The sequence below is a fragment of the Carex rostrata genome, chromosome 19 (genome assembly GCF_964058835.1).
Source record: "Carex rostrata chromosome 19, lpCarRost1.2, whole genome shotgun sequence".
NCBI classification, from domain to species: domain Eukaryota; kingdom Viridiplantae; phylum Streptophyta; class Magnoliopsida; order Poales; family Cyperaceae; genus Carex; species Carex rostrata.
The window spans coordinates 8,185,452-8,197,910 of NC_135936.1; the positions used below are offsets into that span (position 1 = coordinate 8,185,452).

At 34.9% G+C, this 12,459-nt stretch overlaps 1 protein-coding gene across 1 annotated transcript; it reads right to left on the reverse strand.

The window, feature by feature from the left end:
- Positions 1 to 6,012: 6,012 nt before the first annotated feature.
- On the reverse strand, positions 6,013 to 12,051 carry LOC144571794 (putative RNA-dependent RNA polymerase 1). The gene is made up of 5 exons (XM_078321175.1): positions 11,902 to 12,051; positions 10,753 to 11,287; positions 8,229 to 10,066; positions 7,714 to 7,864; positions 6,013 to 7,012 (listed from the first exon to the last, which is right to left on the reverse strand). Exons 2-5 carry the CDS (start codon positions 11,278 to 11,280, stop codon positions 6,182 to 6,184), a joined length of 3,348 nt encoding a protein of 1,115 aa, XP_078177301.1. The 5' UTR covers positions 11,281 to 11,287; positions 11,902 to 12,051; the 3' UTR covers positions 6,013 to 6,181.
- Positions 12,052 to 12,459: the final 408 nt, after the last annotated feature.

Genomic DNA, 12,459 nt, shown 5'->3' on the forward strand with positions numbered 1-12,459 from the left:
AAATTTGGGCCCGCATAACCCATGAAGCCCATGTAGAATAAAGCCCATTATGGAGAATCCCACACCCATTATCAGACGAATCTAAACCTGATTAAGATATGAATCCGCTGTAAGTCCTAGTATCTTTCCAGGTACCTGACTCAACATAATTGAAATGAACGGCCCAAATTTATTCTCAGCCGGTGCCTATTTGGGATGGCGCAAGGGAGCGGTATCATTTGTGCTTCGAGATTTGTGTTAAGTTCAAAGAACAATCTTGGACTGTCCATTTCAATTGTACTCGGTACTCAGTCAGGTAACATGAGAGGGCGAGAATTCAAGACATTCATGCATACAAAAAGAACTGCCAAGAGATTGAAACAATTGCGATAAATGTCGTATAACATCTTTAAATTCCTCACATTATATATATATATATATATATATATATATATATATATAGAGTACGGCTAACGCGCTTCCTCTAGCATATGGGCCGAAATGCTTCCGGTGGAAATTTGAAATTTCAAAATCCAAAAAGTCGATCTGAACCGTTCATATCCTTCTCCATATTAATATCTGCTTGGAGACCAAATTTTACATTTTTCTGAATTTTTTTACTATTTATTAAGCCACTTTGAAAATCACTGATCCAACGGTGGCTTAACAAAACAGTAAAACCATTGGATCAGCGATTTTCAAAGTGGCTTAATAAATAGTAAAAAATTTCAGAAAAATGTAAAATTTGGTCTCCAAGCAGATATTAATATGGAGAAGAAGATGAACGGTTCAGATCGACTTTTTGGATTTTGAAATTTCAAATTTCCACCGGAAACATTTCGGTCCATATGCTAGAGGAAGCGCGTTAGCCGTACTCTATATATATATATATAGGACTTGGCTACGGTGCTATGGGTAGCTAAGAGGCCTCCCGTGCTACGGCTCAATATTCGACTTTTCAAAATTCTAACGGTCGATCCGAACCGTTCATCTTGTTCTCCATATTAATATGTGCTTGGAGACCAAATTTTACATTTTTTGGAAATTTCTTACTATTTTTTTAGATTTATTGAAAATCGCTGTTTTTCAGACAAATCTGGACCATAAAAAACAGCGATATTCAATAAATCTAAAAAAATAGTAAAAAATTTTCAAAAAATGTAAAATTTGGTCTCCAAACACATATTAATATGGAGAACAAGATGAACGGTTCGGATCGACCATTAGGATTTTGAAAAGTCGAATATGTAGCCGTAGCACGGGAGGTCTCTTAGCTACCCATAGCATATTAGCCAAATCCATATATATATATATATATATGAGGAGGGATCCAATTACACCCTTTTTTGGTGACACCGAATTACACTCTCCATTTTCAAAGTTTTCAAATTCCAAACAGTCGATCCAAACCGTTCAACATAATGGATATGTTAAAATGTGCTTGCAAATCAAATTTTATATTTTTTTGGAATTTTTTTACTATTTATTAAGTATTTAACAAAATCGCTATATTCAGACTATTGAATTTTTATACCCACCTTAATAAATAGTAAAAAATTCATAAAAATGTAAAATTTGATCTGCAAGCACATTTTAACATATCCATCAAGTTGAACGGTTTGGATCGACTGTTTGGACTTTATAAACATAGGGTGTAATCCGGTGTCACCAAAAAAGGATGTAATTGGATCCCTCCTCTCTCTCTCTCTCTCTCTCTATATATATATATATATAGAGAGAGAGAGAGAGAGATGGGCTATGGTGCATTGCAATGCATGGAGGGGTTTGTGCATTGGACCATAAATCTAAAATTCAAAATCCAAATGGCCGATTCAAACCGTTCATCTTGTTCTCCATATTAATATGTGCTTGGAGACCAAATTTTACATTTTTCTGAAATTTTTTACTATTTATTAAGTATTTTACAAAATTGTTGATCCAACAGTGGCTTAACAAAACAGTAAAATCAGCAACCACCATTGGATCAACAATTTTGTAAAATACTTAATAAATAGTAAAAAATTTCAGAAAAATATAAAATTTGGTCTCCAAGCACATATTAATATGGAGAACAAGATGAACGGTTTGAATCGGCCATTTGGATTTTGAATTTTAGATTTATGGTCCAATGCACAAACCCCTCCATGCATTGCAATGCACCATAGCATATATATATATATAGAGAGAGAGAGAGAGAGAGAGAGAGAGAGATGGGCTATGGTGCATTGCAATGCATGAACCCCCTTATGCATTGCACTATAAATCACGGATTTAAAGTCCAAACAACCGATCCGAACCGTTAGATGTTTAATCCATATTGAAATGTGCTTGGAGACCAAATTTTACATTTTTTGGAAGTTTTTTACTATTTATTAAGCATTTTTGAAAATTGCTGTTTTGCTGTAAACAGTAAAAAACAGTAAAATTTTCTGGACCATCAGATCAGCGACTTTCAAAATTGCTTAATAAATAGTAAAAAAATTCCAAAAAATGTAAAATTTGGTCCCCAAGCACATATTAATATGAAGAACAAGATGAACGGTTCGGATCGGTCGTTTGGACTTTAAATCCATGATTTATAGTGCAATGCATAAGAGGGTTCATGCATTGCAATGCACCATAGCCCATCTCTCTCTCTCTCTCTCTCTCTCTATATATATATATATATATAGGAGGGATCGGATGACACCCTTTTTTGGTGACATCGGATAACATCATGCATTTTCAAAGTTTTTAAAGTCCAAACGGTCGATCCAAACCGTTCAACTTGATGGATATGTTAAAATGTGCTTGCAGATCAAATTTTACATTTTTTTATTATTTATTAAGTATTTAACAAAATCGCTATATTTAGACCGTTGAATTTTTGTACCCATCTTAATAAATAGTAAAAAAATTTAAAAAAATGTAAAATTTGATCGGCAAGCACATTTTAACATATCCATCAAGTTGAACGGTTTGGATCGACCATTTGGACTTTGAAAATGCACGGTATCATCCGATATCATCAAAAAAGGGTGTCATCCGATCCCTGCTCATATATATATATATAGTAGAACTAGGGTGCTCTTAAGCTCACCAAAGTTTTTGTGAGCTTAACTCTAAAATTCATCAAATCGATTTCAAATGACGAATTCGAACCGTTGAAACCCGCCTACCTTACATGTGACGCATCTACATGTGAAATTTTTAAACATTCGAATTAATTTAGTATAAAGTCAAGCGGTCAAAATTAGAAGGTTAATAAATTAATTTTAGTGCATTCATTTTTTGAACGTTTTTTGACCGCTTGACTTTATACTAAATTAATTCGAATGTTTAAAAATTGCACATGTAGATGCATCACACGTAAGGTAGGCGGGTTTCAACGGTTCGGATTCGTCATTTGAAATCAATTTGATGAGTTTTAGAGTTAAGCTCACCAAAACTTTGGTGAGCTTAAGAGCACCCTAGTTCTACTCATATATATATATATATATATATATATGAGAAGGGATCCAATTACACCCTTTGTTGATGACACCAAATTACACCTTTCATTTTTAAAGTTTTCAAATTCCAAACAGTCGATCTAAATCGTTCAACATGATAGATATATTAAAATATGCTTGCAGATCAAATTTTATATATTTTTTTTAATTTTGTTACTATTTATTAAGTATTTTACAAAATTGTTATTTTCATACCATTGAATTTTGGTACTCATCTTAATAAATAGTAAAAAAAATTAGAAAAATATAAAATTTCATCTGCAAGTACATTTTAATATATCCATCATATTGAACGGTTTGAATCGACTGTTTGGACTTTGAAAACATAGGGTGTAATTCAGTGTCACTCAAAAAAGGTGTAATTGGATCATTCCTCTCTCTCTCTATATATATAGATTTGGGCTACGGTACTTCGCAAAGTAAAGTTATTGTTTTACTTCACTTCTATATCTTCAATTTTAAAATTTAAAACATCGATCCGAACCGTTCAAGTTGATCTCCATATTAAATTGTGTTTGGAGACCAAATTTTGCAATTTTTGGAAATCGTTATTTTTCAGAAAATTCAGGACCATAAAAGTAGCAATTTTTAAAAATTCTAAAAAAAAAGTAATAAATTTTCAAAAAATATAAAATTTGGTCTCCAAGAACAATTTAATATGGCTATCAACTTGAACGGTTATATTATTAGCCAGTCAAAGTGGGCTCGGAGCCCTTCTCATTTTTGGGCGTAGATTTTAACAGCTAAGTTTTGGCTCAAAGCAGCAAAGAGGTTATAGAAATTTTTAAAAATGACTATTTACTCCTTCTTTAATAGATATCTCATTAATTAAGTATAATCAATTGATAATTCTTTCTTTATTTGGCCGTCAATGAAGATCTTAATATGATCTTTGAGAATAATGTTACTACTATGCTTAATTTAAATGAATTTCCTAGTTTTTAAATTTTTAGTTTTATGGTTAGTATAATAATAAATTTTTTATCGAAAACTCTATTCGAATTATTATTGTTAAAATGAAGTTTTTAGGATTAATGGTTGTTATATTTATGCTATTACGTTATAGATTGTAACAGCTCAAAATCTGTATGTGATATGTTGATTGATCTATTGTTAAACTCATTCTTGATATAAAAAAAAATATAAAATAGACTTAGATTCTCAATATAATAGTTCCATCAAGAGAAGCAAAGACATGCAGCCCTAAAAATTAATTTTTGAAATCAGCTTATTTACTTCATAATATTACTTATGTGTGTATCTTCAATAATTAATTATGTAGTTCACAAAATCAAAAGAAAAATAAAATAAAACAGGACCAGTTAGAAATTTTGAATTGTACAAAAAAAAAAAAAAAAGATATATAAAAATCAGATATGTTTATATGATGTTGAAAAATAATAACAACATAAATCAGGATATAAAATTCCAAATGCAGAAATTCAATATTTAATATAAAATAAACGGGCCATTTTTTCTAAAAAAATAACGTTATATTTTGTAACAATGAAAAGGGAAATGCAATATCCTTGATTTCATATGTATATCTTTGAATTTATTTGAAGAAAATATTTCCACTAAGAGGTGATGCTCCATTAATGCTTATGATCTTGTAATATAATGTTATATTAGTTTCCTTCTTAAAACATGGACATAATGGTCTAAGTGAAAAAATTCTCTCACCCAATTGCTGCATTGAGCCATTTTTTTGCTGTTAAAATCCTCACCCTCATTTTTCTGGGAAATCGAGATTTCTGTCGACGTCTTTTACAGGATCATCAAGTGTATTGGATATGGAAAAGAATGAAAATCAGATTCTGAATGTGGATTCAGGTGTTTTCAACATTAACCCACCTGTGCCTGTGGGGACTCTAAAATTGCTCAATTTTGTTGACACGTGTCAGATCACCATAGGCCCACAAGATAGCCCAGGTCATTGGTTGGTGACAGGCGCAAAGCTTGATGTAGAGAAAAGGAAGATCATGTTGCATGTAAAGTTTTCACTCCTTGCACCAGTTCCTTGATTGGGTTTAATTCCATCCAAGATGTACAATTTTAGTATTGATAAGAAACGTTTTGCTTATTCTTTTATGGGAATGTGAGATTGATTTCCAGCATCACTGACATAATGCATTAAAGTAACTTAACATCTTGACAATTGGCAAAAATAAATTGCTATCTTCAAATCCGACCTTTGAAATGTGATTTATATTATATTTATATTATGCACATAAAAATGATAAAACTTAATACTTACATATATAAAGATCTAAAATTCAAAATAGAAGCACCTATAAATGGTCTTGAATGCTATTCGTTTCGTTGCTTTATATGTTTTTCCTAGAATGTGAATTTTTTTTGCTTTTTTTATACAACACGTTTTAACAAAACAGGAATTCTAGATTCCTTTCGAATTAGATAAAGCAACCCTTTTCAAAATAACTAAGAAGCTAAAGACACAAGACAGACCCATAAATCCATAAGCTAGTTTGAGGCCCCTCTCTACGACTAACCATTATCTACATAATATTTTGAGATATAATGATCATAACAACATATCACCACACATATTATAGTTCAATATAGAAGTTCAAGGGATCCAAAAGTCAGTGTCTGCCACTGAAAATTATTTGAGAGATTTTACCCCTCATCTCATGCTAAAAGAAAAGGCAAAATGTGATCACAATACCATTCCGTACTATTTGAATATATTAAGACCATGCACGCTCAAACCGTTGCACAACTGACTCCACTTCAGCATCTAATCTTCTCCCTGCCACTGTCCTCTTTTTGATAAGTGTCAGCTTATCATACAAACACCATGGAAAGCTGATAAAGTGTGGCCGCTCCAAGCCCTCATTATAACACCCCCAATAGTCAGGGTGGTATGTAACGTGGTACCAAGCTGAGGCCTTAGCATCTGCTTCCCCATCCTCATCATAATTGGTGTTCTTCTCATTAAACCATGACCTGGCCTCTTTTCTTAGTGACCTCACAGCAAGCCGAATCGCCTCTCCATCCTTGTACTTGGTAAAGGTTTTCGACATCTTTGTAATGTACCCAGTAATCAACTCAGCCTCGGTTTTAATCCCATAATGATCCATCAAGTTGCCGAGTTTAAAATCATAATCCTCCTTGTACCAAAAAGCCTCCTCTATAAAATCTCTAAAACCATCCACCTCCATATCAGGGTCATAACACTGCCTCGCAACCTGCTTGGTGAAATGACAGAGATGCCCTGGTTGGGACCTGTCTACTTTGATGTCCCGGTAGAGTTTTCCGATAACACCATTGGATTCATAGGTGACCTTGTCGAGCTTCTCCATAAAGTCAGGATACTCTTTCACATTAAGCTCTTGTGGGATTTCGGCTGGAATGCCGGTTTTTGGGAAGTCAACGGCTATAGAAAAGAGACGCGCCAGCTCAAGGCAGTTCCTGTTCTCGGCCTTCTCTGGTTCTCTGTCAGCAAAGACAGTGTGTGCATTGGAAATTATACCCAGGCTATCGTTTACCATGTAGTTTGTGAAGTACTCTTGAACTTCCTGTGCAATAATCCAAAAATTAATTAACGAACCTTTTAAAATTTTGATTGTTGGGTGGAAATAGATATTTACTTTCATACTGGGTAGCTATATGGATTTCTATGTTCAACTTGGGGGTACCATTTTGTATGTTACTCGATGAGAGTAGAAAATTATTACATGTTCAACAAAGTAGCCATTGGATGTATGTACTCGTAATTCTGTTTTATTTAATGTTGAATGCCTTTTCAGGTACCTAAAATCATCCAATACCAGCTTTATGGTAATTATTAAACTGAACTCCAAAATAAAGATTTTTGAAGGGAATAGATGGAAAAGCACAAGGCCTTTGTGCTCGTAAAAGGATAATTAAAAGAATTCTTTTGTACTTATTCTCACATATGTCCAATACCACGTGTTCACCTGCAAAAGGAGATGTGTCATGCGAACTCCTATTTGTTGCATTGAAAATACATCCCAGCAAAACATAAGAGAATATCCTTACATAAAATTTGGAAATTTATCATTCACCATTTGTATCAACATAAATTTGGAAGAAACTAGGGAATAGGAATGCAGGGCCAAGCATGGTCTTTGGACGGGCATATGATGTTACTTCTCACTTTGCAGGGATATAAACGAGATTTGATCATTCGTACAGGTGCATATGAAATATTTTTTTAAAAAGCAATAGCAAGATGAGTTAATTATGCTGCACTAACATCAATGGTGACATCATGATCTAAGGTCACAGTTGGAGCAGGAGTATAATCCATCGGTTCAACCCCCCGAGTTGGAATAAGCTGACAATCCCAACTAACAAAATATATATCACCATCCAAGTCGCTTCCTGAACACTCGTTTGGATGAGGTCTGAAATTGCAAGAGGGGAAAACAATAATTACATAATTATCCACAATGAAGATTGTAGAAAAAGATTTATTTTGCAGGTTGCACCCAGTATATCATATTATTTGTGCAGAAGCAGAACCTAAAATTATTAATTTCACACCCTGCAACTAAAACCAGGTTTAATTCAGTGAAAAGGTTGCAAGCTGGCTGTGTAACTCAAACTGGGGACCTGTAAATCAGATTTGCTGGTAGCTTAATTTTAGTTCAATGGGGCATTATTTAAAGGTAAAGGACAATTTTTTCACCTTTTGACAGTGCATACATGTGTATTCTTCAGATAGCTTAATAATGCAATTATAAGTAGGGAAGAAAGGACAAATTTTACCTTCTCCCTTTTTGTGGGAAGACAACACAATCAACCATGTGATACAAATCAGGAACGTCGACAGCTTGTAAAACTTTAACATCTCCTGGATGAAGACAAGGGTTCTTAGCAACAACCACCTTACCAGTGACCACACTTGTGCTAGAATGAGATCCAGAGCCAGCTTTAGAAACTCGAACAAAAACCTGGCCATACTCTAATGTCCTTGTTTCATCCAAACAGCCCATCAAAGACCTCCCTTCTGGCACGAAAATCCTTGATTTAGTTCTCAACTCGAACATTCTTGTAGCCCGAAAAGCATGAAGCATCATTGACAGGAAAGGCTCGTTATCAGGTTTGTAACCGCACAGTAGAAGTTCCTTAAGCAGGTTAGTGGTTTCACCAGGCGACATCAGCTCAACTGCCTCAATGGCCTTGCTTGGGTCAGTTACAACCAGGTTTAGTTGCACTACTGCTTCTTCTTGCTTTAATTCAAAGATGGCATCTCTTACCCCAAGAGTTGAAAGGAGAGTAATTAACTGTCGGTTCAGAAAGCATGGTTGATACTTTGTGTACGCCAATACATCCAATGTAATATTTTCAGACTCAAACTTTGACATGCTTCTCCTTAGAGAAAGCTTCCTTGATGAAGTCGGGTCTACAGCTACCACACCTTTGTACCCACCATACCGGATTTGGAAGGCAGATGGAGTGAAACCCTTTAGCCCGCATTTCTTTGCAACCTTTGTGGCAAATTCATAGGAGATCTTGCCGATGCCATCAGAGAACACATAAGCAGTGCCATTAGTTATATCAGGTATGAGATCCACCTCAGCACTTTGAACTGTTAGGGTTTCAGTAGAGGAGCTAAAGGATTGACCAAGCCGAGCCGCATACTTGGCGACATTTCTAATATGGTGAAAATCACCAAGCCAATCTCTTATACTTGATGCTGTTAAACCTATTCGGGGTGCAAACATCCATGCAGAATTTTCACGCAACTGGCTAGATGAAAATGCAAGAAATTCAAACTTCTTGTCTCCAATTGTAATACCGTTCACCAGAACTGAGAGAACTCTTTCGTAAAGAGGTGTGGGTTTTCTGGGGCGTGATTTGGAAGATAAATCAGTCGAGCGCATCTTCTCGCAATCCTCATCCACAAAAAAGACTCTCAAAAAGTTGTTCAAATCATCTTTGTAGTGACGGACAACACGGTTAGAGACATTTATCTCAGGCCCATAAAAGTAAACCTTAGAAGGGGTAATTTGCACACGGTGAACATACACCAAACCGTCTTCTAGTGGCATCTGGGCCAACCTTGGCCCATACACCAATTTTCCCAAACTTGAATAATGTTTTGCTAGCCAAATAGATGGCTCCAAACAAGTCTTCTTGAAATAAGACATCTTTTCTAGGGCATGCTCTATGTGCTGACGAGGCAAAGCCTCGCTTGGCGTCACCAAAGAAAAGAACTTCTCATCGAGTGTAGGCCCACTGAGTGTACCGTTTTGCACCAGGTGATTTACTTTGAATAGTATCTCATAAGGCATCCAACAATTGGGTTGTACAATTGGCACTAGATCAGTGTTTCTACAGTACGACAACCCATGCTGTATCTCAAAATAGCCTTCGAATTTTTCATAATAAACAAAATGTTTATGAATATTTGGGACATCGTAACTGTAGGGGAGCTGCAAACAGAGGATGGTTGATTGACCAATGCTACGTGATGGAGAAAAATCACTTGTTCTCACCCATTTGTCATCTTGTGTTTCTCTGTAATAGTTAAACACGGGGTCATCCCGCATTTCTCCCGAATTGTCTTGTGATAATTCATATATTTTGGGGGCAGCTTGTACCTGGATTAATATTTAAGAAAAAAAAAAGTTGATAAAATGCTTACAATAATCAAAACAAGGAAAAAGAAGTTGATAGAATGCTTATAATGATCTAGAGTTCCAGACATATATACCATAAAGCACCTCATTACCGAATTACTTAACATTTATTTTGTTTACAGTATCTGTATAATATCCTTGTTTGCAAAATACATGAAAAATGTACCATAGTTGCAAAAAACCACTCAACATTTTTCATTTTTGCATCTAGCCCCACATCTTTGCATCATTTGCAAAATAAGAGCCAAGGTTACATAACAAAAAAATGACTGAAGCACCCTCAAATTTTCATAATTATCTAAGAAAATTGTACCCATCAGAAACCTACAGCTTAATTTGCTTTGCTTGACATTAGTTCATTATGCTCTCAGTTTAAAATGATCTTAGTAGATTTGTGGTCAAATAATTAACACTCGTTTGGATGTACATATATCATGACCTATGCTAGCTGAAAGCATCTCAAAATATGGGTGTACTTCTATGATGGGTATAATTCAAGTTACATAATGCTCATATCCAACTCTCAAGGTATAATGATGGGTTTTAATTCAAGTTACATAATTTTTATGTCGTTCATTAATGTAGATGCTTACAAAATTAAATCTAAGGCTTCAAAAGAACTACCACTAATGAATATAAAAACAAACCTGGATCAAGAGGAACTGCGACATCTGATTTGATGAACGATGCAACTGGATCTCCCATATACTCTCATATGAAAGCTCAAGCTTGTAGCGGCTACGTCCCCAAGATAAGGTGAAATATATCTTTCTCAAATCAAAACCAAAACTAACTTGCACAGAGGAAACAGTCCACAAAACATTCAAGCTTATTTTCGAAACCAAACACCCAAAGTGTAGGTTTGCATCTTCTATTTCAAATTCAAAAGTGCGCGGTTTAGGTGCAATGTCACGTTCCTTGTACTTGACTTTTAAATGATAACCACTAAAACGCAACAAGCCTCTTTTAGCTAAGTTAAACACTTCTTGAGCATGTCCTTCATTTTGGAATTGAACTATCGCATATGCTCTTGATCTTGAATTCAAGTTTCTGGGATGTCGGAACTTGAGTGCTAAAACTGACCCAGTGCCAGAAACAATTTCTAGGTGGTTTTTTACAGTTTCAGCACTGGAGTCCAGTGGGTAGCCACTGACCTGAATTGTCTTCCCCGCCATTACTTATCTGAAAGAGAAAAACTTAATTGTCAGAGGAAATATCCAGAAAAGGTACCAACCAGTGGTCAACTGAAGCTAATAATAAATTAGCTACAAATTAGGCACATAATTAAAGTCAGTAAAAACAATCACGTTGCAGTCAAAAATACTATTTTAGAGTTTGCCTCTTTTCTTTTTTTTGTTATTTCTTTTTTCTAACTTCTTATATAAAAAGGAGGCAAAATGTTGCAGTGTTATTTTTTTGGTTAATTATGGTTTAGCATTTCACTACAAAATTAGAATTATGAACTACGCAGAAATGGAAACCAAAATTACATTTTGCATGATCCAACAGTGTGAATCATCGCTTTTAGAAATAAAAATTATGCACAAATCATTCATCCAACACATTGCGGAAAGAGAAAGAAATTCAGTGTCAAGAACCGCTTCATAAAAGAAATTGAAATGAGGGATAAAGCACTATATCGCCAGTTCAGCATGTCTGTTATGTTAGGGGAAAAAAAACCCACACAATCTCTGTTCATAACAACTTACTAGCAGAGATAACTAAAAAAATCAACCATTTTCGGACAAGAATAAAAAAGAGTTAATCCAAAACAAATCAGAAAGGGGGGATTTCACCTTAGCAGCGATAAACCCCTTTTTTGCTAAACAAATCTCGATCCTCGAAGTTGACGGAAGAAAAAATTCGAGAGAGAAAGATTCAAGAGAATATAGTGAGAAGATGAAGATCAACACCTCTCCGTTATTACAAGAGGAAAAGACAGGAAGAGTAGAATCAGTGAAGTGTCATGGGAAAAGGAAGCTTTTCTATTTTAATTTTAAGGAAATGACAACAGTTACGAAAAATGTTGCCTAGACCATATCTAATAGATATATGTCACCGACTTGTGGGTCCAATCCCATGAACCAGTGTGTCTTGGGTGGTCAAGGCAAAAGGCGGGAGAGATGGATTGCGTTCACTGTTGATGCTTCCCCGCGAAGCAAACATTTTGATGATTCTCACACTTTAAAGTTTAAAGCTGCCATCTTTTTCAAAAGACTCCAAGTCAATTGGTCAAGTCGACTAAAAATTTAAGATTACACGCAAACAACGCACTTGTTCTTTTCTTTTGTGTTATAAATAATATCAGGTCCTCAGGGCTTAATCTTTTTTTCTGTTTACGCTTTAAACTTTGG